Source organism: Arvicanthis niloticus, chromosome 11, assembly GCF_011762505.2.
Source record: "Arvicanthis niloticus isolate mArvNil1 chromosome 11, mArvNil1.pat.X, whole genome shotgun sequence".
Taxonomy (NCBI): domain Eukaryota; kingdom Metazoa; phylum Chordata; class Mammalia; order Rodentia; family Muridae; genus Arvicanthis; species Arvicanthis niloticus.
The window spans coordinates 7,634,896-7,661,986 of NC_047668.1; the positions used below are offsets into that span (position 1 = coordinate 7,634,896).

At 33.5% G+C, this 27,091-nt stretch overlaps 1 protein-coding gene across 5 annotated transcripts in view; it reads right to left on the reverse strand.

Moving 5' to 3' along the window:
* Positions 1–2,330: 2,330 nt before the first annotated feature.
* Lrfn5 (leucine rich repeat and fibronectin type III domain containing 5) overlaps positions 2,331–27,091 on the reverse strand; it is a 279,668-nt gene continuing 254,907 nt past the window's right edge. For 2 of the 5 annotated variants that reach the window (XM_076941835.1, XM_034514646.2), the window contains 4 exons: positions 15,722–17,126; positions 12,521–13,233; positions 6,310–6,353; positions 2,332–3,130 (listed from right to left, as the gene is read on the reverse strand). In XM_076941835.1, the coding sequence (XP_076797950.1) occupies positions 3,113–3,130; positions 6,310–6,353; positions 12,521–13,233; positions 15,722–17,106 (2,160 nt within the window). In that variant the 5' untranslated portion in view covers positions 17,107–17,126 and the 3' untranslated portion in view covers positions 2,332–3,112. Of the gene's footprint in view, positions 3,131–6,309; positions 6,354–12,520; positions 13,234–15,205; positions 15,392–15,721; positions 17,127–24,992; positions 25,075–27,091 lie in introns of those variants that run through there. The other 3 variants (XM_076941836.1, XR_013113131.1, XR_013113132.1) reach the window with 3 other exon arrangements.

Here is a 27,091-nt window from a genome sequence, read left to right on the forward strand (position 1 = left end):
TGAGTAAATTCTGAAGTGTTGAGCAGGAACTAGGTTGGAATGCAGAAGTTAGGATTATTCCTACAAGAAGGAAATGAGCACAAAATTGTAAGTGCAGTTAACACTGCTGACATATATTGGTCCAACATGTCTCTTATTTTGTTAAATGTTTTCCACAGTAAAAGCCGTCATGAAAAGCAGTAAAGGGCACATTCCGACGGTCATACTTGCATAGGCAATAGAAATTTACTTTGTTGGAGACTTTTGGCTCTAACTGAATTTAAAGATTCTGTGTCACTAATATAGTCAATATTTCTGTATATTTTAAATATGGTATTTCATCAGATAATCTAGAGTGTTAATGCATATATCTATTATATGAAAGTAACAAAAAATTGTGAATGAACCAAAAGGTACAAAAAACACAAAGCTGAAATAACTGACCATTCAAGTATATTTGGAAAAATAACCAGGTCTTAAGGCATTATACATAAGTTGTGCATATTTTTATACAAAATCAAAAAACAAAATTACTGTAAAATATAGTCTATCATTTGTAAAACTAAAAGTAATAATAAAAATTACTTAATTTTATTTATGTTTTTATTTTTGACCAAGTAATACTTTATTAGTCTTTCTCAGTTCTTCACATTATAATTATAAAATAATTTAGATTTGAATTTCGACCAACAGTTTCTAATTTGCCCAACAAGTCATAAGCTTTGCATATAAAAAAATATAACACTCCTTTTAATTCCTATTCATTTTCTTGCTATGTTTTATAAAATGTTGTGTCTAAGATGCTGCCTAAGAGCTTCTGTGAGCAATCAGAGGTGTAACACAATTGAAAAATTACCTAGAAATGAAACCATCGAAATAACTTCTGTGTGTGCTCACTAATTCTATGGTTGACATTTGCTGCCATTAATTTGATTATTTAAACACTTGAATCATAATATAATGAATTAAATGTATTGTTCCTATTCATCTTCAAACTATTTTGTTGCCATTACATAGAACTTTGTGGATGATTATTAATCTTACTTGGTTATTTGTATACTCCTGAATATCCTTAATATTGGGAAGTTTGGATACAGTGAGATAGCTAATAGGGTGAAGGTGCTTACAATCAACTCTGAAGATATGAGTCCAATTCCCAATATACCTATGATAGAATGAGAAAACGTATTCATAGAAGTTGTTCCCTCAACTCCACATGCACTCCATGGCTTATGCATAGACACACATCATGCACACATACATATGTACAAAATAATTACATAAAACATATTAAAATTTAAAAAAATGTATCCATGTATATCATTGCACAAAATTATTCCTTATTGCATACCTGAAGAATCTTATATTGAGACTCTTTATAATAATAATTATTTTTATGTAAATACTATGATAGCTTCCTTAATGCATGACTGAATATGCTGAAAATGCAAGAGTTTGTTTATTGTTGGAGATGTAGAGTAAGAAATTAAGTAATTTTCATTCAAATACATTTAAAGTATAGTCTATAGAAAAAAAATTATGGTGGTTTTCTAAAAACAAAACAAAACAAAACCAAAAGCAAGTAAATGACAGACCAGGCTGAAAAAAATGGTATCATCAACCGAAAAAGCAAGAATGGGGTAAGGGCACAAATGGGACACTCTGACTGTGAAATACTACTCTGGACTGTGATATAGAAACACCATTTTCTCTGGCATTTGCAAATTGGAAGAGAAAAGAAATATGATAGAAGAGATATTCTATGCCAGTAATCATTACTTAGTGTATATGCATTTCTTCAATATTTCTAAATATTTGTACACACACACACACATGCGCAGACACATACACCACATTTTCCAAAGGTATCAGACTTGTCAACAAACACAAAATGAAACAAATTACTATCATCAGAAATCATTACCAAAATTTCAACTCAAGAAAATAATTTCCAGTTCAGTCACACATTTGTAATTTCTGGGAAGAGTGTGCAAGGGTTTTTGACTCGTGTAGGTGGCTGCTGCTTTCAGTGTCATGGAAAACAATTATGATCTGCTACATTTGAAAAGGTAAACTAAGTTCCATAGTAAAAAGAAATACTACTTACAGTTCGTTCAACTTACATCCTATGCCAAATAAGGCAGGTCACATGCAGCTTTAAGCTTTGCTCAAATAATTATGACAATATAGAATAAGAACAGAAACTGTCCCTGATGTTTCTACTCTAAAAGACTGTAGTTCGATACCACCCTAGTGTGGCTTTATTCACACTGTAAGCTTCAAAGATATTGCATTTCAATATATTCTGGTGTCAGCATAGATTTGTGTTCTTTTTTTTTTTTTTACTCTGAAAATTTTGAAAAGATGGAGAAAAAGACCCCGACCATGACAAAACCTGACAAAGTTATTAAATTTTACCTTTTTCTTTATTCTTTAGGAAAGCCAAACTAATTCTATACTTTCTCCAAACTGCTAATTCTCTGATAGTCCAAGAAGAGAGAGAGTCCTGAACCCTTTACATCTCACATGAAACATGCAGCTGCTATAAATAAGTTCAAATAGTTGTTCTCCCCTCCTTTAGACATAGGCACAACCCTAAAGAAAAATGTATTCTATTATTGAGCAATTAGAAATTCTTTAAGATATTTACCTTGTAGATATAAAAGAACTTGATTATTAAAACATGTTTCATATAAAATTTCATACAACCATTCAGGTTTGAAGAAAAGGTATTCCCCAAAATAAGGCAATGTGCAAATTGTGTCATAGTAAAACATTTATTTGTTAAAGTGATATAGATTATTCAAGATTCTACAGTCTGTTAAATCATGGATGGCAATGTAGGATGGATTGATACAGAACTTGACGCCAATGAAGGCTTTGTTCTCTTTCCTTTCTTAAAAAAAATATTTGTAGATCAGAAGAAAAAAATTTGGTTTTAAAAGGGGATGAACCATGTTGTGAGGGAGCCAGTTTCACCGTATCAGAGACACTGTTGCCTTGGCTCCCATGAGCCATTCCTTCTGGGACAAGCAGTTCAGCAGTTCACGGTTGTGAACTGAAACATTTTCAAATTTTATCCAGTAAAAATATCAGGGGCTACTGTTCTCAGGAGAGAGAGAAGTGGTGCTCTTCATATGGACTCCAGCCTCTGCAATCAAAGAAAGGAAAAGAAGGAGAAAAAGTAAATCAGTAAGATCGTGGTGTTGAAATTCTAAAGCTGCTGAGCTGAGAAATGCATGCAGAAGACTCCCAACACAAAATACAGGACTGGCAGACCCCCACATTCATAGGGAAGATTCTATCTGGTCATTTCAATGATAGCAAATGTGTAATAATAACCATCCATTTCAAAGGCAAATCTAAGTGCATTAAGCTACCATATTCTTTTGAGTCAAACCTATACTCTAGGCCAGAATTTTCTCATATTTCATTTTTCCCAAAACCCTCTAGGTAAAATCTTTTGTATTCATTGATCAACTCCATTTGTTAATATCCTTTGTTACATTTTAGAAAAAAATAATGTCTTCAATTAGAATTTTTTCACATTTCCAAAACTTACATGATCCCTACTCTTTATATTCTGCAGAAATATTTGTAATATTAAAATTTCATGAGACTTGGTTGTTCCCTTACTGAAGAATAGTGTTCATTTTCACTAATTAGTTATTCACTCACAAACCAAATACAGAAAGTGTGAATAAGAATAATTCACAAGAAGACACTGTATGGTTAATTTATTGATGAATTGGAACAAAACTATATAAAAATCAGTTCCTAAAAAATATTTAAAGTTCCAAGTGTGATTATCATTTCCTCCAGGATGACACTCATAAGAATATCATGGTTTATGTACATGGAAACACACAGAGAGAGAGGGAGGGAGGGAGGGAGGGAGGGAGGGAGAGAGAGAGAGAGAGAGAGAGAGAGAGAGAGAGAGAGAGAGAGAGAGATCATGGCTAATACAAATGTAGAATCACACTGGCACACACACACACAGAGGGAGAAATGTCATGGCCAATGCACATGTACAATCACACAAATACATACACACAGACACAGAGAGAAATATTGTGACTTATGTACATGTTCAGTCAAGCAGACACACATACATACTAACATGCATGCTAAGAGAATTTATGTAGGAAGCAAAAGCTATTAAGTGTCTAAACTGTACACTGATTAATCTCACTTAGAAGAACAGCTGACTGAAGTTTAAAAAATCCCTTATATGAAATGCGTAGACCACACAGTCATATGTTAAATCTGAATTATTTTAATAGTTTGGTTATAACAAAGGATAGATGTACATCTAATCATCAAACTCATTTATGTGTCACCTCCTTTATAAGAAAACTTGAAAAAAATTAGGAGCTGCTTTAGAACAACTGTGCTCACTTCTTAAAGTCCATTGTTGGAGAGGTTATAACAAAAATCTAAACTTGTAAGTACCTTATTTGATAAAAATAATGTAATAAGAGGTCAAATTTAAAAATTATTAACATGCATTTTAAAGCCACTATAAGCTAGTATAGACTATGCCATGCTTCCTGTTAGTGCATGTGCACACAACCACAGAGAAAACATACATATTCTTACTGTTTTGAGTCTATAAGTCCTTCAAATTATCCTTGACAGCATTTCAGTACCAGTGTATAGAAATCTGCTAACTTCTGTATACACTGTCTCTTCCTAACATGTTAACATGGGCACCTTTTGTTTTACTAGGTTACTGTTCAGAATACAAGTCTTTGTAAATTATCCAAATTGCCAGGTTATTAACAAAAAACATATGAATGACTCCATGCCCCTGACCTTGAATCATCTTTGTGCAATCATATTCTTAGAATCTTATCTTGTAAGAATTTCATGTAATTCATTGAAATATTTTAGGATCTATATATTTCCATATTTATTCAGGATTGAAGACTTTAAAGACAAAATTCAAAATAAAATAAAAAAAACCAGAATAAGACATTTTGAGAACTAAAATTCTATTTAAAACACTCTGTGTGTGATAAAAACTCCCCTTCAGTGGAGAAGCACTGAGACTGCCCCTGGCTGTGGTTCTGTGCTCAAAGGCTAGTCTCTGCTCCGGGGCCCTTCATCTACACACAAAAGAGCACTTACACTCAAAAGACATGTGAGAAAGAGTTTGGGCCATAGCCTGCTCAGAAGAGCATTGACCTTTATCCTGTGATAGGCCTGAAATAGCTAAAATAGCTTAAATGTTCCCTGAATACCTACAGGGAAGTCATACAACAGCTTAAAATCTTATGTATAAATGGAATGTGAACATGCTAATGAGTGAATGAAATTTTAACACTGATTTGATAAACATTTTTCTCTTTTGGGTGTGAATTTTCTTGGTAATGATTATAGAAAACACAAAAATAAAAGCTGTAAATGAAGTATTTCTATGAGATGAAGGTATTAACTTTTTATTTCTTAAAAATATTTAAAAAGTCATTATCAAAAATTTTAAAGATTGGTATATTCCATTCTTTTCTTGCTCAGTCAAAGCAAAACATAAACTACATATTAAGGATATATATATATATATATATATATATATATATATATATATAAATATATAAAAATATATTTATATAAATATATATTTTAAAATATATATATTTAATTAAAAAAATTTCCCCCTGTCTGAAACCTCAAACTAAAGGCTGAAGTTTCCAGACATTTTCACAGATTGTTCCAGTGCCCCTCCATTCTAGAAACACATTTTCTGATCCAATTAAAATGAAGGAATCAAACTTTCTTACCAAGGGAACTGCTCTCAAGAAGAGTAATTGATGACTGATAGAAACAATGCCTCCAATAAAGTTCGTGCAACTTTCACTATAAAATGACTTCATTCATTTTGCATAGCAATGTAGGGGAATCTCGTTTTCAACCAGACAAAATGTATGATCTCAACCCACAGTAGAACAGAAGGACAGGGATGAGAGTCATGGCTGAATATGTCCAGACAAAGACAGGTGTCAGGCACGGGTCACTATTTCCATACAAAGATATCTATGTGTACAGAAGAGTCGTAAAAGTGATTTAAATCAGAAATGACCACAAGAGTTGATCCAGGGTCAGAGTAATGGCAGAATTCAAACCATCTTTGATCCCAACAACATTTATATTCACCATCAGTTGGTCCAGACACATTTTGAACCCAAGTGAGGAGCAGTTTATATTGCTAAGCACTTGATTTAATGGACAATCTCAAATCAAGTCACGAGTGTGTTATCAATTAAATTTTCATACATAGAGTAGCAAATTTCTGTGGTTTTTGAAGTAAATAACTGTTAGTAAGCTTCTCACCTGTGTTTCCTGGACATTCTGGTCAACATTAGTCAGCAAAGCATCTGGGAAGGAGATTTTCAATGTCATAATTAGTTCTTTGTTTTGTTCTTTAAGATCAGCTCCTAACACCCTACTTGCTTTATTATTGCTGAACTGAACAGTCACAGGTATAATAATAATAAGCTTTGCTATTTTGTAGTTTTCTATGGCTATTTGATATATTGACCATTATAACATGTATGTGTGTGTTTCTAGAATATAAATATCTGTCTCTTAATGTAAGATCAATGTAGTTCAGTAAGACAGTCAGGTTTGTATTTCTATTCATCCCAGACATAGCATTTCAACTGCAGAGCTTTCCATGAAAAACATGGAAACTACAGAGCTCTAAGTAGGTAAAGAATTCACCCATACTTACCACAGAGATGTAAAAACATTAACCATCAGCTAATATCTAGTCTTCAACTACTCTTATGTCATCCATTTCTAAGTAAAAGAGTACAAATAAGATCCTACATGACTTTTCATCCATATATATGTGTGTGTGTGTGTGTGTATAAATTTATAATTTATCTATAGATGTTCAATATCATTATACAATCCTGTTTGGACAATTTCAATTTGTTTGAAGAATGTGCTCATATTCTTCAATACTATTAACTATTTCAAAATGAAGAAGGTTAAGGGTCTTTAAGGATAACTGCCAGATTTATTATATATGTTAGAAAAAGGTGAAATATTATTTTGTTTTTATATATAACCTCATTGACACAAATATTTATGTGAATTTAAAATAGTTAGGGAATTTGATTATGATCAAGCCAAAATGAATTTCATAATTTTAATTTATGCTAATATTTTGGTATTCATTTACTTGTATGATATGGAAAAAAGCACATCAGCTGCATAATGTCTGTGTTAAATGATATAAGGTATATAACCACACTGAAAACAAGAAATCTAATTATTTTATATATATATATATATATATAGATAGATAGATAGATAGATAGATAGATATAGATATATACTCATCATTTCGAGAAGAAAGATGAAATGAGATTGTAAATAATTAGAAAACTCAAATGACTAATATGTATTAGAAAGTATGCATTTTCACTCTTGTCTTAAAAATGGTAGACATAGTTTGAGAACATTTCTTTGATAGTCCTTAGTAACCTAATTATATTTAATGAATTGAAATCTTATTAACTTGTATTGTATTATCTTATCTAATTTCTTCTAAAAATCAGTGTATGTATAGAACTATATATCTATAAATAGACCCATACAGATATACCATATTCATATATTCAATATTTACTTTAGCTATTTAATATTGACTAAAACAGCTGAACACAGCCATAACAATTACTTACTACTTCCTTTGTTATAATGACTAGTTGTAAATTTTAATAACACTTCAAATGCATTTATATTATCACCATGAGATAATGTAATACTTTAATACATTTCCAGTTATAAACTGCTAATTTCTGTCCCACTTGTAATGAAACCACATTGACTGGGTAGCTGAATCATGGGAATATATTAATGAAACTTTTTCTGTAGATTTATGCTCTGCTAAAAGCAATCATCTCCTCTGGAAAACAATGAAAAGAAGCACAAAACTCATAGTGCTTATATAATCATGGCTGAGGGAGCTTCCTTGTTCACTTTTTTAGTTTTTGGGTCTAGAATTGGTTCATTCTGAAGAATAGTCTTTAAGAATGACAAAAAATTCTAGTTGAATTTGATGAATTTTCTCTTTCCTTTATGAATTTTGATGACACTACTTTTCATTTTAAAAATGGATTTTCTTTGCTTTATGTATGTATGTGTACACGTGAGGGAAATGATGCATACCACATATATTTAGGACATGAAAGAAGTCAGAAGAGACATTGGGTCCCTGGTCCTTCGTGGCTGGAATTACAAAAGGTTATAAACCACCATGTAGGAACTAGGAACTGAAATCAGATATTCTGCAACAACAGTAAGTTCACTTAAGCACTAAGCTATAGCTCCAGTCCCTTAATTACATGTTTCATGACCATAAAAGACATTCAATGCTATTTTCCACTTGCAACATAAGGTATGTTGTTGTTGTTATTATTGTTATTATTATTACTATAATAGTAATATTAACTACTAAGAAGAAAAGTATTATACTTCCCAATCCAACCCACAGCTCTACTGAAGTCTTTACACCACATGTTTTATAGGCTCACACAGAAACATGCAATGCTAAGTGCTGCTCTCATGTCAATGAAGTCTGAGGAAGTGAAATGATCCTCTGTGTGTGGCTTGAACATCTACTCCTCACTTAGCTATATAAACCGCACTTGTAAATCATGAAGGTCAAGAAAACTACAAACTCTTGCTTGCTGCCTTTTTTTGAAAAAGTGTACAATTTCATTTACAAGACAAATACAGTATCTTTTATGTCTACAGAATTTTTAAAAATTTGCATTTTAAAGAATGTTTTCTTAAGTTTATACCTGACCATAAGCAGAAAGGAAATACTAAAATTTAGGAAACAGGAATTAATTAATTAATCGGAATTTCTGATTATTTGTTTAATTACTAAGAAAAGCTTAAATTTCTGTAAATAAATCAAATAAAGTGAATAAAATATTGACAGCAATCACTTTAGGAGTCCGTAAAACTGAAGAGGAAAAATGGACTCTATTAAAGTTTTGAAAGTGAATTATTTAAAAAAATACAAATATTTTACTGAATATATTTGTGTGTCACTAGATAATAAAGGATATTTCAAAATTACATTCTAAAAATGTATTAACTTTATACCTTAGAGGTAGGTAAAATCAGTTACTTTAATATATTAGCTAGTGAGACCTCTTTGAGTACTTTGGAAAGTTTGGAAAAGATTCTATAGTAAATAAACTAGACAATGTCATAGTTAACAATTTTCACATCAAATTTACACCGTTTTATACAACAGATTTATATATTAATCAAGTTGGAGGTCCCAAAAATAATAGTCATCAAAACAAACTGCTCTTTCCTAGAATACTGAGAAACTTTGAAAGCTGAATTCTCCGTTTATGAGAATGCATAAATTACTGTATAGTATTTCTAAATCAAGGAATAATTATTCAAAAAAGAACCAAAAGATTTTAGACAGAGATACATAATGTTTTATCTAAACATTCAGAGTAACAAATTTTTATAACTACTCTAATAACAAAGACTCTATGTACCTGCTTTTTTGCTTATAACAAGCTGATAATGTTATAGGGCTAAAACTAAAGTGAAATAATGTAGAAAAAGAAAATAAAATTATATATACATTCTGCCTTGAATAAAAAACAATAAAGAATATATATATATATATATATTCTTTAGGTTAGGTAAAAATTATAATACACAGCAAATGAAAAACAAGGAGAACTTGGAATCTCTGATTGATGTGGAAACATAATTTCTGGACCACAATCATTATGATGCTAATTAGTCAGAACAATACATAATTGTAATAATAATACCTCCACTCCTAGAGCTATTCATTTATCTATCCATTTACACATTCAGTCAACTAGGCATCTATTCTGTATCAGACATTATAATAAATTACATTAATTTTCTCCATAAGCAAAACTACAATTGTATGATGGCATCTCATATACATGAACATCAGATGACTTTTTATATGCTAGTTTTTTGTTGATCTTTTGAAATATAAACTTTTTCAAAAGCTAAAACAGGCTTATATTTTTATGTTTAAGAGACAAGGATCCAAGCATTTGGTAAATATACTCTGAAAAAAATTAGTTATTTTAATGACTTAATCAAATTTCAAATGGTTCAACATCAAAGATTTTCAAATGTTTGTGAGAAATGAAATATTCTCAGGCTATATTTCAAAAGATCCATAAGCATGGCGATCATTCCTAAACATCAAAGAAACTGTAAGACTGGAGTTTCTCAGTAGTTTAGAGCAGGTTCCCCTTCTTGTCCTCCATAAGTATCTCTTTGTGAAGACTAGGAAACTTTGCCCATTCAAGAGTGTAGGAAGATGTTGATAAATCTCAGGATGGGAAGATTAACATACTACTGCCATTCCATACTTACTAAGAAATAATTTAATCAAAGTGAATTCAAAATACAGTTTGAATTAGTCATTGTTACCACAGCAGTGTAGAAAGTCATTCTGCCTTGAGAGGTGCTTTGCTTCCATGAACTATGATCACACAGGTGACTATAGGTGTCTCCAAGGAGCTATCTACAGGAGGAGTGGAGGAAGCCGAGCCTTTGCTCAATGGAAAGCAAATACTCATAAAGGAAGCAAGGAAGAGATGGGATTTAGAAAGCACGAGTGAGCCTGATATGCAAGCTCTGAAATATTTATAAAGACTGGCACTAAAGTCATACCCAGTTGCTTCATTCTGACCTCTCATTTAATAGTATCTAGAGAAACCATATATGATAAGATGGAGCTCTGCCAAATTTAAATTAATTGACTTATTTTGTGTGTACACGGATGTAAAAAAATGAAGCGAATGATTTGAGAAGCTGAAGTTTAGCATTAAGTAATGTTTGAGTGATGTTGAGTTAGTACACTATCATTTTGAGGTAGATGTACTGGTACAGATCTGTAATCGAACCACCTGGGCAGTGGAGTCAAGTGAATAGATGGACCTTGCAGGTGTTCTTAACTGCAGAGTGGATCTGAGGACAGCTTGGGACTCCTGTGTCTTTGTTGAATCGAGGGTCTAAGATTTTACATAAGACATAGCCTCACAACGAAAAGAAAGTAAAATTAGAAGGAAAAAGAATAAAAGCATGTGTACCATTTAATAACTCCATATAGGTATATATCTATGAATCATGAATTCAGTGAATCTTCAAGAATGTTTTATCAAGGGAACATACAACTAATTTTACATCATAAAAATAATGCACCCCCTCTATAGAGCATATGACTACATTTACCACAGTCTTTTGTTTTGAAAAATCAATTTACTTTAAAAGACAAGCATTCAGCAGCAAAATTATATGAAATAAGAGAAAAGCGTTATTCTGGTTAATGAACAATTATTTTCTACCATTTGTTCTGGGATGAATCATCCTTTAGAAGTTTTTGTTTTCTTGGTGATAAAAGAAAACACCTGTTTGAAAAAGCAGGCTTACATTTTTATCTGATTCTTTACCTTGTATTAAAAAGTGTAAAATACATTCACTCAACAGTTGTGCTCAGAATAAATGTGATCATCTTTATATCTCTATGGATTAGCATATATGATAAATGTCGAATAAATATCTTTTTATTTTATTTTCCACTGAACAACTGAATTATGAAAGAAAAGTAGATTTGACCAATTTTGGCACCTGAACCAAGACTGTTATTTAGAGGATTACTTACTTTTGCATTCCTAAGAATGCTTAATTTGAGTAATAAATCAAATACTAAGTTGGTCTTTACCACATAATGGCTGCTGAAATAATGTAATGGCTTCACTGAAAATTTTCACATATTCACAAATGAACTTCCTTTTAAATTACAAAACTCTAATTTTTATGTGATAGGATTTTACCTAAGAAATTGTTATTTATTTTGTGTAGATGGTGGGTGGGACTAGCATGGCTGTCAGAGGACAATCTGTGTAAGTTCATCCTCTCTTTCCGTTGTTGGTTACCATTCACTAAGTGGTCAGACTTCACAGGTTTGGTGCCTTTACAGGCTGAGAAATCTTTTGGCCCTGTGCTCACCATTTCTTTAAAAATGTGATTTGCTGTCACTGGACTTGGATATTAGCCTTAGGGTAGGAGAAAGCACTGTTGAGGTCTCTTGCTCTCCCAAGTTTGCTATTTTATTTATGTAACCTTTATGCATGTATATGAAGGTACTATATTCTTATTTCTTCCTTAGAAGGTTTATAAAAACCTGAAGTGAAAGTATCAGACACAAGAGAAGAATTTCAAATTTCAATTTCCTGAGTGAATTTTCGTTGTGATTTTTCAAAAGAAAAAATAGATTACACAAAGGTTTCCTATACACACTCCACCTTTCAAATAGTTACTTTTCCGTAGCATATATCAGAAATGCAGTGCCGACTCCACATTGTATTCATAGACACACTTCTCTTAAAAGACAGCTCCCATGACTTCTGTGAATTACCATAGTGAAAATATTCCTTTAAACCTCCACTGACGGAGGACCTGTGCCTGGATTTAGGTCCCTCGGCAGGCACAGTGAGAAACTTACTTGGCTTGGTATGTGCTCTTTGAGTTGTGGGCCCCTCTGTAACAGAATCAGGAGGGCAGCTAGCTAACTGCAAGGCAGTTGAGTTGTTCCTGTTAGTGTTTTGGGAGTCAACATTTGTGACAGCTTCACTCTGCGGCTCAGCACTTGGCTTCGTGCCAGTCTTTCTTTTCTGCTTTTGAGACACAGGCGCACTTGAAGTCCAGGTAGGAGGCAAAGCAGAGGTAGTGGTGGAAGAGTCCTGACTCGAACATGTTTCTGAAGACTGAATCGCGTTGTCACTGGCAACTTTACAGCACTGGGCATTCTCTTCATGGCCCATGGCTTGTTTGGACATGGACTGGGGCAGTGTGACACTGCAGCCTTGCATCTGAGCCCCATTAGTCTGAGAATAAACGTTGCTAACCTTGGTGACCTTGTGTTGGCCGTTATTGTTACAAACCTTATACCGGATCATTAGTATGATGATGAAAACCAACACGGATGCAACAATGATTCCACCAATGATAATAATCATGGTGCCACCCAAAAACTGGGACTGCATAAAGTGGCAACGGACATAATCCTGTTCCGTAGTAAACTGGATGCAACCCACGACTCTTGTGGCAGTGAGAGAAGTGATGCCATCGTCATATATGGCCAAGACACACAAGTCATACATAGTTCCGGAAGCCAGATTATTGACCAAAAATGTTTTGCTCGTAGGAGGTATCATTCTGAGGGACAATGAAATATGTGTTAGTATTAACAACAAAACAACACATATATACAAAGTCATTATGGCTTTAGCTCTGTCTCCTTCAATACTCATTAAGATAAGCACATTTATAGCCGATATGAAATATGGAGATGTGAACTGATCTTATATTTACCCAGTTAGAATAGCTGAAAGCTCATTGTTACAGTTCACATTATATTAATGGCACCTGCACCATGCCTTGACAAGCTTACTAATTACAATGCTTGGCAAAGCAGAACTCCTAATAAAAGCCATTGCTAAAAAATCATTTATGACAAATTGTTTTCGAAAGGTGTGACTGTGACATTATCTGACTACTAAACAAATCCATTTAGCACTTACAACACCTCTATGGCTGAAAGGCAATTTGAAGAGAAAGAAAACACTGACAATCACATTAGCCACCAGAATGGAACTGTGATTCAGAGCATTTGCTTTCCAAATCAGTAATAAGCTGCTTTGGGGTGGAGCCCGCTAAGGCTATGTTTAATAACTTCTACTGCTGCAACGATGAACAGATTTTATTTACAGACATCATAATTTCTTCTGCCTTAGTTTCCAGTATATTTTAATGAGTGTGATGTGCATGTGTGTGCAATAACCAGAACCCATGACAAAGCAAAGCCTTTGGTAAGAGTATGAATTCACCCAACCAACATATATGGGTGAGAATCTTTATCAAGACATTTTTTTTGTTTGTTTTTAAATTTAGAGAAATCTCTAGATCTATTCCACAGACATTATTTTTCTGTTTTCTTATTTATTACTAACTTGTTTTCTAAGAGGTAACCAAATACAATTTAAAGTAAAATTAATTTGAAAGTAAACAGTGGAACTACATTTTTTCCTGAAAATGAATTATAGATATTTCAAACCACAGTAAAAGTAAAATGGGACACACACTACACAGTGTACTCTGAATGCACCAGGAAATTTACAAGAGTCTGCATTCAGAACCAAAATCAATGCTGCCCACCAGTGAGTGTATTATAAATGTTGGATATCAATGTATAAACTTTATAAAGCACAATACAATGGATATTGATATTTTAAAGATGACAACCACTACGGTCAGGAATTCAGCAAGGTTCTAAGCACTATAAAAAAATTATTTCCTTTAGGACTTTGCCAGTAGAATGTGGCTCAACACAGAGTTAACACTTAGAATGTATGGACAATACAAAAAAGTGTGGTGAGGTCAGTGTCTCTCATTGACCAACAGTTGAATATTATCTGTGGAGCGTGTGGAGAGCCTGCAAGACAGGAGTAAACTACATTTTGCTAATACTCATATGTCATAGTGTGCCACCACATCAATTTACTGATGAGAGGGATATTAGAAACCACTTAGCCTAATTGTTCTCTTTTTAAAGATGAGGAAATTAAAACTTAGTCAGGTAGAACCTATTCCAAGATTGATTACATAGCTAGCTAAAATACATTTTTTTTTATTTTTCCCACTAGTCTACATTTATTTTAATAAGTTAATCTCATTTCCATATATGAATTAAAAACAAATTATTTTCAAGAATTTATCTTCTGTATATAAGAACTAAACTGACCTAAAAGGTTAAATTTTTCAAAACAGTGTCTTTACATCATGTCGTGTGTAAAATTATATGGAATAAAAATTGTGAATTTTCAACTGAAAATTGGACGAGATGTGACTATAAATCAATGAGGCTGAACTGTAGAAAAACATACCAGAAGTTCATTAGCAGATGCAAGTTCTCCATCACTGTCTTGTCTCAATAGTTGCGTACATAACTCCAGTGATACTTTCAATGCTCAAAATATGATGTTCAGCCTCTTTGGAAGTATCTTAAGAACCAATGCACATAAAATAGCATACACGCACATCACTCAATCACTCAAAGAATCAGTCTCATTACTTTATAGTTACATCCTATTTTTCACCCAAAAGTGGCAATACCCATTTGGTCACCCACCTTATTCATATGACTTGACTCCCAAAGGCTTGTTTCCAAAATTGAAACTCACCCTCAAAAGACGAAGATTTGCCACCACTGAGGATATTCAATATAGTATGCCGAAGGTTCTAAAGATAACTCCAAAACTGCTTTGAGTAATGGCAGCATCACTGGGTTAATGGGATAGCCTCCCAGCGTGACTTCCTTGAAGGAAAGAACACTCATGTGGATGTGTAAATTCTGGTATGTTTTTGAAATTTTAAAGTAAATCTGTCTTGTATGATAGTCACATCCCTCATATGAGGTTAAAAAAATAGGCATAGTATTAAACATAAATGAAAACAATGCCATTCAAACTACTTCCCCATATATATTCATCACTTCATATATTACATTATCTACTATAAAGTTGGATTGCTACATTTACAGCACAGAGTAGAAGTGTCAATTTAGAGACAATGCAGAGTAATAGTGCTTTACACACCCTGCACTATAATGGTCAGCAAAGAGCCATTATGGCTGAAATTCCCTTACCTGTAAACAAGGGTGTCATCATAAGTACCATTGTACTGGATCTGAAACATACGGATTCCAGGAATATTTCTTTGAAAATTAAATTTAAGTAATGCTGTTGACGAAGTTGCTTCTGCCACCACAATCTTATCTTGACTCATTTTTGTATCGCCGTTGCTACTGGTAGCATTAGAACCTGACTTAGTGGATGTGGAGATATCTGAAGAACCAGGATCAGGCTCATGAATATGATTGGTGCTGTTTAGTAGGTGAGGGAGTTTAATTATGTGAAGATCCACGGTTTGTGTTGCTTCCCCTGCAGGATTGGAAGCAATACAGGTAAAAGCTCCTGTGTCTTTTACAGTTGTTATAAGGATATCAAGTGTTCCATTATCATACACCAGAGATCTTGTTGCATTTGAAATCAGCTTCCCTTCAGGAGAAATCCAATGAATAGCAGGTTCAGGGTCTCCTCTAGCTTTGCACCTCAGTGTTGCCCTTTGACCCTCCAAGACTCTCATCTCATGAGTATGACGAGTAATGAGAGGAGGCTCACACAAAAACTCTTCCTCAGGGATTGACCAAAAATAACGGCCAGTTAAAAGTGCAGGAGAAGCACATGTCTCAAGGTCATCTTCTCTTGACAATCGCCTCAGCCACAGCAACTCACAATTGCAATGCAAGGGGTTTCCACCAAAACTCAATGCAAAAGTCGATGGGCTTATGATTCCTGAGGTGGCCAGCACCTGTGCTCGCTGAAAGAGAGGATCAGGAGGCAGCTTTTGCAGTTTATTTGATGTTACATCTAGCCTCGTCATTTTGTGCAAGTGGGAGAAAGTTCCCTTAGGAATGTTGTCAATCATGTTGTGATCCAAACTAAGGGTGTGCAAGCTCACCATCTTCTCTACAGCATCCCAGGGAATCGTTTCTAGATTATTATAGGACAGGTCCAGCTCCTCGAGAGCAAAAACATCGTCAAATGCTGTGGAAGAAATTAAAGTCAGCTGATTGTTGTTCAATATCAAATGGTGGAGATTTGAAAGCCCACTGAACATATCATTTGTAATTTTAGTCAATCTGTTGCTATTCAAATGCAATGCTCTCAAATTTCGTAGATCAGCAAAAGCATGGGGTGTAATAAAACTTATTGTATTCCTGGATAGAGTCAGGTCCACCAAGCTGGTCATGTTGGCAAAATCTTTCCTTTTGATGTTGGTAACAAAATTGTCTGCCAGCCGTAGTTCCACAGTTCTTCTGTCAATGTTTGGTGGAACAAATAGAAGCCCTTTCTTGGCACAAAGGGTTGCAAGATTGGGAGACAAAATCTGACAGACACAACGCTTTGGACAGATCTGAGCTCGCACAGCTATGCCAATGAGAAACAGGTAAAAAAGGAATTTTTCCATTGTAGATCAGGATTAAGAGCCTGAAAAAAAAGATATAAAGGAGAGTTTAAAATACAATTGTTGTGTATTTCATATCTTCTCTAGAATATTTCATGTAAATAGTAAAGCAGAAACTGTAGTATTGGTTTATATATCAAATGAGTATTAATATACTTTCTCTAGCATCTACGGTAGACACTAAGAATAATATAACTCTTCACAGAATTTAATATTAATTGAAAGAAATTAGAAAAGAATTATTATTATTCTGTAAATTAAGAGCCATTTGAAAATATTTCCAAGATACTTCAAGTAAGTTAAATACACAAATTGGAAAATCTGGATGAAATGAACAATTTCCTAGCCAGATACCAGTTACCAAAGTTAAATCAGGACCAGATAAACCATCTAAACAGTCCCATAACCCTGAAAGAAATAGAAGCAGTCATTAAAAGTCTCTCCACCGAAAAGTTTCATTTTGACAGGAAGGGTGATATGTAGGAGGAACTAAGGTGGGAGGAGTACTGAGAGGAAGAGGAATAAGGAGAGGAGGAGAAGAAGGAGAGGAGAAGCTAGGTGATAAGAGAGAGAAAGAGGGGGGAGACAGGGAGGCATATGTTCTCGTATCTCCACCAGTCAAAGATAGTTGATATATCTAGGTTGGGTAGTGGGTTACACCTCTGATTAAGCAATACCAAACTTATAAAGCCTCTGATTAACATTTTTAAAAAAATGTATAAGTGCAAAAAGGAAAAGGGGGCATGGGATAGGGGTTTTCTAAGGGGGGGGATGGGGAAAGGGGATGGCATCTGAAGTGTAAATAAAATATCCAATATAAAAATGAAAAAAAAAAAAGAATCAAATATCAAAAAAAAAAGTGTCTCCACCAAAAGAAGCTCGGGACCAAATGGTTTTAGTGCAGAGTTCTATCAAACCTTCAAGGCCCTAGTACTAATTATATTTAAACTATTCCACAAAATACAAACAGAAGGAACATTACCCAATTCATTTTATGAAGCCACAATTAAGTTCATACTTAAACCACACAAAGAAAGAGCCCTCCAGACCAATATCCCTTATGAATATCGATGCAAAAATACTCAATAAAATTCTTGCAAACTGAATCAAAGAACACATCAAAATAATCATCCACCATGATCAAGTAGCCTTTATCCCAGGAATGTAGGGATGGTTCAATATACAGAAATCCATCAATGTAATCCATTATATAAACAAACTCAAAGATAAAAACCAAATGATCATATCACAAGATGCTAAAAAAGCATTTGACAAGTTTCAACACCCCTTCATGGTCTTAGTCTTGAAAAGGTAAGGAATCCAAGACCCATATCTAAACATAATAAAAGCAATATACAGCAAACCAGTAGCCAATATCAAACTAAATGGAGAGAAACTTGAAGCAATACCACTAAAATCAGGGACTAGACATGGCTTTCTCTTTCTCTACCTATTCAACATAGTACTTGACATCCTAGCCACAGCAATTAGGCAACAAAAGAAGGTCAACAGGATACAAATTAGAAAGAAAAAAGTCAAAATTTCACTATTTGCAGATGATATGATAGTACTCTTAAGTGACCCCAAAACTTCCACCAGAGAACTCCTAAACCTGATAAACAACTTCAGCAAAGTGGCTGGATATAAAATTAACTCAAATTAGTAGACTTCCTATACTCAAAGGATAAACAGACTAAATGCGATTTGTAAAACTTATCTGTCTGAGCTCAACATAAAGAAACAACAATCTAGCTGTAATAATTAGAGGAAAAGAAGAAAATAAAACTTTAAAAGACTTCCTAGAAATGGAAACTATTTCATAATGTGAGGCAAACACATGACAATACTGAGCCAACTACATGAAAAAAATGGTGAGGGATAATCAAAGTGTCTCCAATGGCACTAAGCAAAAAGGAAACATTTGAAATTGAATATAGTAATATTTTGATAAAACATAAAAATAAAGAAAAGCATGACAGAAACAAATAAATTTCTCACCAACAAACAAAAAGCTGTAAGGCAATAGAGTGAATATTGTCTTCAGACCGGAGGAAAGGTCCATGTAAACTCAAAAACCTGGGTCTTTGTAAAATGAGTGGAGAACAGCAGATATGATGAATTACTGGGTGAGAATAATATGCCTTTCAAATACATAAGAATCAGGTAGATATTTTTAAAAAGTGACAAGAAACTAATGTTTTCTTTCTGATTATCAAAAGGCAGAAGTTTCCCTTTGAGATAACAGCACCATAATGTGGCAATTATAGTAAAACAAAGTAATTTAACTCTTGTGATTTAAAGAAATAGTCAGTTTAGATTCATACAGTAAAGCAGGTTGAGTACCTCAGAGAGAAAATGTAATTAAAATTTATCATCTCATTAGAAAATACAAAATTTACATAAGAAAAAAGACAAGTAAAGAGAAAAAAGAAGTAATTATTCATATTAGAGCATCAACAAGTTACAAATTAGAAGACACTGGATGAAGAATTCAAGGTCCCAAGTAAATTTTTATAAAGTACTGCAGAATTGATATAAACTTGCCATTATGAAAATTGAAACAAAACAAAATTCCAAATAAGGAAAACATTATGGAAAATATGAAGACATACGAGAAAAACTAAAAAACACAGAAGTTAAATGACTTATATAACAGTAACTATGCCAACTTAAATAAAAGGCAAATTTATTATAAAATATAATATGCTGAAACAACTCCCTGAAGAAAATATCACATTCTAGAAACAAGCTCTCTTCAAAACATTACAAAATTATTCTAGGTCAAACTGAAGATCATTACAGCCAAGAATTACAATTTAAATATATGCTATATTATATATGATCATATAGTAAGATATAGTCTGTGTGTGAAGCAGTGTGCTAGTGGGGATATTTATGAATCTTGGGAAAAGCTGCATAGAAACTCTTGGTGGAGTTATTGCAACTTTTTTAGAACTACATATAGTTGAAGAGTCTATACAATGTTTCACTGTAGTTTAACAAGAAATGAGTGATGATTTTAAGAGATATATTTCCTTAGTTCTATACTATGTTTAACTTTAATTTTGATTCTTATTTCATAGCATAACTTACTGTTGTATCAAGAGATAGCATAGAAGTGTCACTGAAGTTATGACTGTTTATAAAGTTAGAGTAAATTTAGAATAGACATAAAAACTCTCCATCTATTGTCCTTAATTTCTATTTAACATTTCAAAGTATTGATAAAAATGAATTGTATTAAGTTTTCCAAAGTGAGTAGCACAAGGTGAACCTTTGGTTTTCAAAATATATAAGACTAGGAATCTTGCAAGGAAGCAGTTTTATCTCTTTAACCAAACCATGATTAATATATAATTAATTTTATCATTACATTGATAACCACTTGAACAGTAGCTATGTTTTTCTATAATACTGATTTTTAAAACTACAAATATTAACAAGATATCAATGCTTAATCTAGGCATATACAACTTACAAACATCTGTCTCTTTCTTTCTTGAAAAAGCAAAATGTAAATTACACAAATAGGTTTGGCTAAGCATTTAGAAGGGATGTAGCACTCCAAGTTGGAACATTGTTGTAAGACTTTGGATAATTTCTGCACATCTCCGAATTACATGTTCTTTCAAGAAAACTCTTCTCAGACACAAAACAACTCATGTATAAACAAAGAAGTAACTGCCACACACACTATAAAATGATTTTTATACAACTCTCTGCTTATATATGTTACATAACATATGCTCAAGAACTAGTGTTTATTTGGCAACTGGAGTGGGATATCAAAGCAAATTCAGATTTTACAAGTAACACAGATTATAATGCATTTAGTAGAGAAACCAGTATAGCAGAGTTAAACTGATGCAGCCTGCAGCTGCTCTCCCTTCAGGAGAGCTCTAATATGTCAGCTAGTGGAGGCTTGTTCAGACTGGTACCCAGATGCAAATAGTAATGTCCACTGCTTCTGATGACTCACTGTAGTATATAAAGAAATGGTTAAAGTACTGACAAGAATATTTAATTCAATGAAGCACAATTGACTATATAATTAAAAGAACAGTTTTTATTTTCTGTTTACTTGATTTTTTTTCCTACAGAACTTAGAAACATCATTTATTTATTTACTTACTATAATATTTGCGTTTGTGGAGGTCAGTAAAGAGTATTAGTCCCTTGATGCTATACTTACAGTTTGTCGTTAACTGCCTGACATAGATATTGGGCAACAACCGAGACAGCTCTCTCCAACCAAACACAGATAATTTAAACCACAGTCTCTATAAAACTACATACCAAATAGATTATTCTTATGTCTTTCACACTCAGGTTTCCTTCCTACCTCCTAATTTCATGATTTTTCTTACTCCTTCTCTCTCCAGATAAAGAGAAAATGTCAAACAAACAAACAAATGAAAAACCACAAGACAAAAATACAAAATCAGAACAAATAACTACCAAATAATATGGAATCTGATTTATGTTGTCCAACTATTCCTGTCATAGAGTCTGTTTAATATACCTAGTGACACATAGTAATTGCCTTTTTTCCAACAGGTATTAAATATAAATAACTTCTTGGTTAGGGGTGGGGCTTTTTGTCCTCTTCTCAGTGTTAACTAGTTTGAACCTGTCTGGATTCTCTTCATGCTTTCCAGTCTTTGAGGTTGCATGTCTATATAGACTTGTTGTATCTAGATTACACCATTCTCATGGAATCATCTAACATCTTGGTTCTTAAAAGACTTTTGCTTCTTTGTCTTCACTGATGCCTGTATGTGATGAAGACATTCCATTTGAGATTGTGTGCTCCAAAGTCTCTCACTCTCTCCACCTTGTCCAGTTGTGAGTCTCTCTGTTGATTACTATGTACTGTAAGAAGAAGCCTGTCTTAGAAGATTGACAGATGCTCTGATTCATGAGTAAAGCAGTATGTCATTAGGAGTCATTTTTTTTCCTATGCTCCTTTAGCAGAATAATAGTATGGTAATTCTTAGGCCCACAGATTATCTAATCTCAGGTACTTTGCCAATTTAGCAGTGTCAAATCTGTCTTCTATCTTTTGGAATGGGCCTCAGTTAAAATAAGCAATTCATTACTTATCCAACATTTGTGCCACATTTTATCACCATAACTTGCAGGCAGCTCCCTGTTGGAGGTCCCAGAGCGTGTAGCTGTGCGTTACTAATAATTATTTTTCCTCTCTGGTACTATACAATGCACCTTTAAATATTTTTTAATCCTCAGATAATGGCACATAAAGTATATTCTTTTCATTTTCAAAAAATAAATTCCAAACCAGAAATAATAATTCATTTCAGGTCATATAAGCTGATGAACAAGAGGCAAACAAAAGGTCACTAAGAGTGACTCTTTCTGAAGCTAAGCTCACACCTGAAATGTTAGGTTACAAGTTGTGAATATCATCTGTTATGTGTTTTGATGACTGCGGAAAAGGGTAAAGATTTTTGAGATTCTTTAAGTTCATAATTTCTTCACTTATTTTCCAGATCCCTTTGTGTATTGTATTGATGACTGACTTGAAAGCTTTTTAGATGACAATGCCAATTGTATACTTAAATACCATCTATGATTTCCCTTTGACATGCTAAGTTATAGCTGTGATCTGCCAAATGGTTCCAGCCTGGATCCTATTTATTCCTTAAAAACTATATAAATTATAGCTAGTAAGAAGGAAGCTGGATCTGTACCACAATACCTCTAAGTATACTCTTAATGTTGTGATAAGATTTGCCTTTTATTTACTTTGTCCCTACTAGAGAATTTATAGTGTTATCAGAAATCTGTGAATATTGAGAAATGCCACAAATAACTGTGATAAGTGCATTTCCTCTAACAGAAAATAGGTTGGAAAAGAAAGAAGTCAAAAAGGACAGCCTCATACAGAACACTTGATTCCCAACAGTGCTATGACATCAGCAATCTGGAATAATAACAATAGTCAGCCAGAACAGGTTTAAATCAGTTTACTTAAAATTAGCTTCTGTGCTTTCTGAACACACATGATATTCAGAAAAAAGTGAGAAGTACTTTGCAAATGATCGAGGCATGTAGAAAAAGTAAAAAATATACTTAAAATTTGTGGTAGTTAAGCCAGCAGTGTCTCCGTAAAAATAATCTGTGGAGTAGATAGATATGTAGACAATGTGATAATCTACTTAGTACATGAAATGAATTTCACAAGCTGTAGATTTAAAAGGTTATAGTGAAATAAGGGAAAATCTTAATCTTTTTCTTTTAAGTAAGTAAAAAAGCTGTAATGACGATGATGGATGATATAGAAGTAAGAAAGAACTCCCCTGTAAAACAGTCACAGATAGGTGGCCTTCTGATGAAGAAGTGAAAGTAAGTAGGGTCTCAGGTGAAGAACATATATTTTGTTATGATATGAGCCGATACTATCTCTTCCCCCATGTGAGACTCAGAAGATATTTTCCCCTACTATGAGTGCTTTTAGGGAAAAAGCAGAATTAAAAAAACTTGGGTTCCTCCTCACCAAATCATGCATTTACTGCATCGCTGTGAAGCACTAAACATGCTATTACATGCTTATGGTTATAACATGTATTTAGTAAAAGTGTTTCTTTTTCTATTGCATCTGCATGCAAGATAATCAATAATCAGTGGACGCAGGATGCAGGAAGATTTTTCATAGAAGAGCGATGCAAAAAAGATTTCAATTAAATCGCTATCATGTTATGCCATGCCAATTCATAACATTTTTGTTATTTCAAGTTCTAAGACTATAGAAGTTCAATACATAAAAGTCACCTTAGAACAGTGTGTTGTAAGATGTTAAAATATTTGATAATATATCTCATGAGTATGGTGAATCCAATATTGCTGCTATATTGTATTTTTGAAAATTCAAGAGATTGACTTTTAAGTATTCACATAAATATTGATAAATACCTAGAGTCATGAATTTGTTAGCTATATTTAACAATTTTTAACGTATGTATAATTGAAAACATAATATTGTAAATGATGCACACAGTTGTATCTGTTACTTAAATATTTAAGGAAGAGCTACAACAGGAAGGAATTTGAATATGTTCTTCTACCTGTTGCAATTATATCAATTTGTGTAACTAGTCACACACATAACTACCCTTATAAGATCATAGTAAGCTGGATGAGAATCCAGGTTTTCTGGTTTTAATAATATAATAAACTAAATAGAAGGGGCAAACAAGAAATTGTTGTTACATAAATCCAAGCAAAACTCCTAGCAGCTAATGTGATGCTTTTATTGAATCAAAAAGAATTTGTCTCAGAGCTGAACCTAGCAGCAAGTTTAACACAGTGAAACTGCATGACAGTGTCTCCTGACCATCATAATGATCATCATCCTCCTCCCAGGCCAGTGCCAACAGCGTGTTTCAGTTGAGAAACGTTATCTAGTTATTATCAGAATTGCAAATGCAAGATTTTCTTCAACCTCATTGAGAAAGGAATTCTAAAATCAGGACAAAAAAAATGAACACAGGATTGTGCCACTTTGGAGCTCAATGCTGATGTAGTGACAGTCACTCTACAGAATGTGACCAACTTGTACTATGGCTAGGGATCACAAGAGAACCTTTGAATGTCCAGCCATAGCAACTGGAGACTCTGCTCCATTGCCAGGCCTATTATCCAACATAACATTTAGTTTTGAGGTGGACCTATAGCATAAAACTTCCAAAGACTTTATAAGACTTGGTTTGCATAATTCATACTCTGATTTCATTCATACCTGTCCAAATTTTAATAATAAAAGATGGTGTGAGAACACATTTAATTGGAGTAGGACTTTGCATTAATCATGCTTCAGGACTCAATGTTAGGCTGTTGCAATCTTAAACTGAACATAACCTTGAACTTACCCTCCCCAGGTTCAGGAAATTAACTGAAAAGGTCTTCTACTTCCAGAGTCAAATGGCTTTTAGAGTCCTCTGTCAGCATCAACTGTGGATATTTGAAGTGAGGTTAGCTATGTGAATCTAGTCACAGGCAGCTGATAGTCACATTGATTTTGGTCCTACTGATTTTTTTTTGTCATATCAAACTTTGGACTCATTGAACAGAGCATATTGTACTACTAGTAGTTATGGGAAAGGCCTAACATCCTGAAACTGGTCCTTCAGCAATGATTCTGCCCTACATTAGGAGTCTAAGTATCTGACCATAATATAGGTGAATGTGGACAAGGAATTTGGGCCCACTAGTGTCATGGAAAAGCTTTGATGGATGGATATCCCTCCTTAGATATCCATTTTTTTTTTCATGTTGAATAACACTTCAACTGTAGATTTTAAGCACACATGCACTTGGATTATCCTCTAGTGTTGAACTGGTATCAACAAACTTGCAAGAATTATTAAAAACTCAGACTTGGGGTGCCATCTAGTGCTAAATTAATGGAAGTGATTATAGGCTCTCAACTGTAAAATTAGCATTTCTGTTAAAACAGATAAAACAGAAGAAAGATAAAGCTTTAAATAAATACAGATGTATTCATATCTAGACAAATTTTCACACCCATAATCATCAATAATGTTCAGAGAATGATAGTCTCGCCTAACAAAAAAAAAAAAAAAAAAACAAAACAGAAATATGCTACCAACAGCCTGCACCTGCCAATTTTAGTTTAAAAACATAAAATAATTCTTTTAAGAAACTTTATGAACTTCCCGAATGCTGTAAATCCCGAAATTTACAGCTCTAGCTTAGGAACTCTTTGTAATTGATGACTGCCAGGAGTTGGAGGGGTAATTTTCTTTAAGGGTATGGCCCCTATTAGGTCCACTTGCTCCAGCTGAAAAGTGCACATTCAAGTGTTTATGGGTAGAACAAATTAGACTTGATAGAAAAAAAGAGGGCAAAAATTTGGGTGGGTAGGGTAGGCTGATGTGGAAATTAAATGAATATAATTAAAGTACATGACAGTCTCAAAAAAGTAAAAGCAAACAAACAAACAAACAAACAAACAAAAAACCTGTCCCTCCTCATCCAAATGGAAACATTCAAAGAAGTTTGGTATAAACTGATGTAAAGATATAAAAAACTGCATACAAGTTGTATTTACAAAGAATAAGAGGGTCTGATGTGCTACTATCTGGTAGAGTAAATAGAGATGACAATACTTTTTTATTTACATTTCAGATGTCATCCCCCTTCCCCATGCCCCCATTAATCCCCTATCCCATTCTTCCTCCTCTTTCTTTGTCTTTCTTCTTTCTTTCTTTATTCTTTTTAGCTTGTAAATGGTAGGGGGTTTATCTATATTTCTATCTAGACTAGGAAGAGGGACAATGATAACTTCTCTCCATCTTTCTCATAACAGTGCTACATTTTTTATTTGATATTTTATTTATTTACATTTCAGATGTCATTCCCCTTCCCCTTTTCCCCCACTCATTAATTTCATATCCCGTCCTTCATTCTTCTTTTTTGCCTTTACACGGTTTAAATTACATGCAAGTATTAAGATCAGTTCTAGGTTGAGGAACTAGCAATAGATGCAAATAGTCCAGGAAAAAAGAACATAATAAACCCAGATAATCAAAGAACATGCACCACAATAAACAGAGTCCCATGACCACTCCTGTGATCAGTATTTCTAAGGGCTTATCAGGGTGATCAAAGTATTTGAGCCTACTTCTCTGTCCTAGCCCAAAATTATTTTCATGCCTGAAACCTACTTCTTTGATCTAGCTTAAGATTTAGATTTCTGCCTATAATTACTTCTTTGTTCTAGCCTAAGATTTAGATTCCTGCCTGAAATTTCTTCTTTGTTCTACCCTAGGATTTAGATTTCTGTCTGAAATTACTTCTTTGTCCAGCCTAATGTCAGATTCCTGCCAGCAGTACATTTCATTGTCCTTGGCCTATGTCAGATTCCTGCCAGGCAGCCACAAAAGCTCTCCACATCTTCCCCCCTTTTATTGCATAAACCAGACTGAGTCTGTCTTAGATTGTTCTG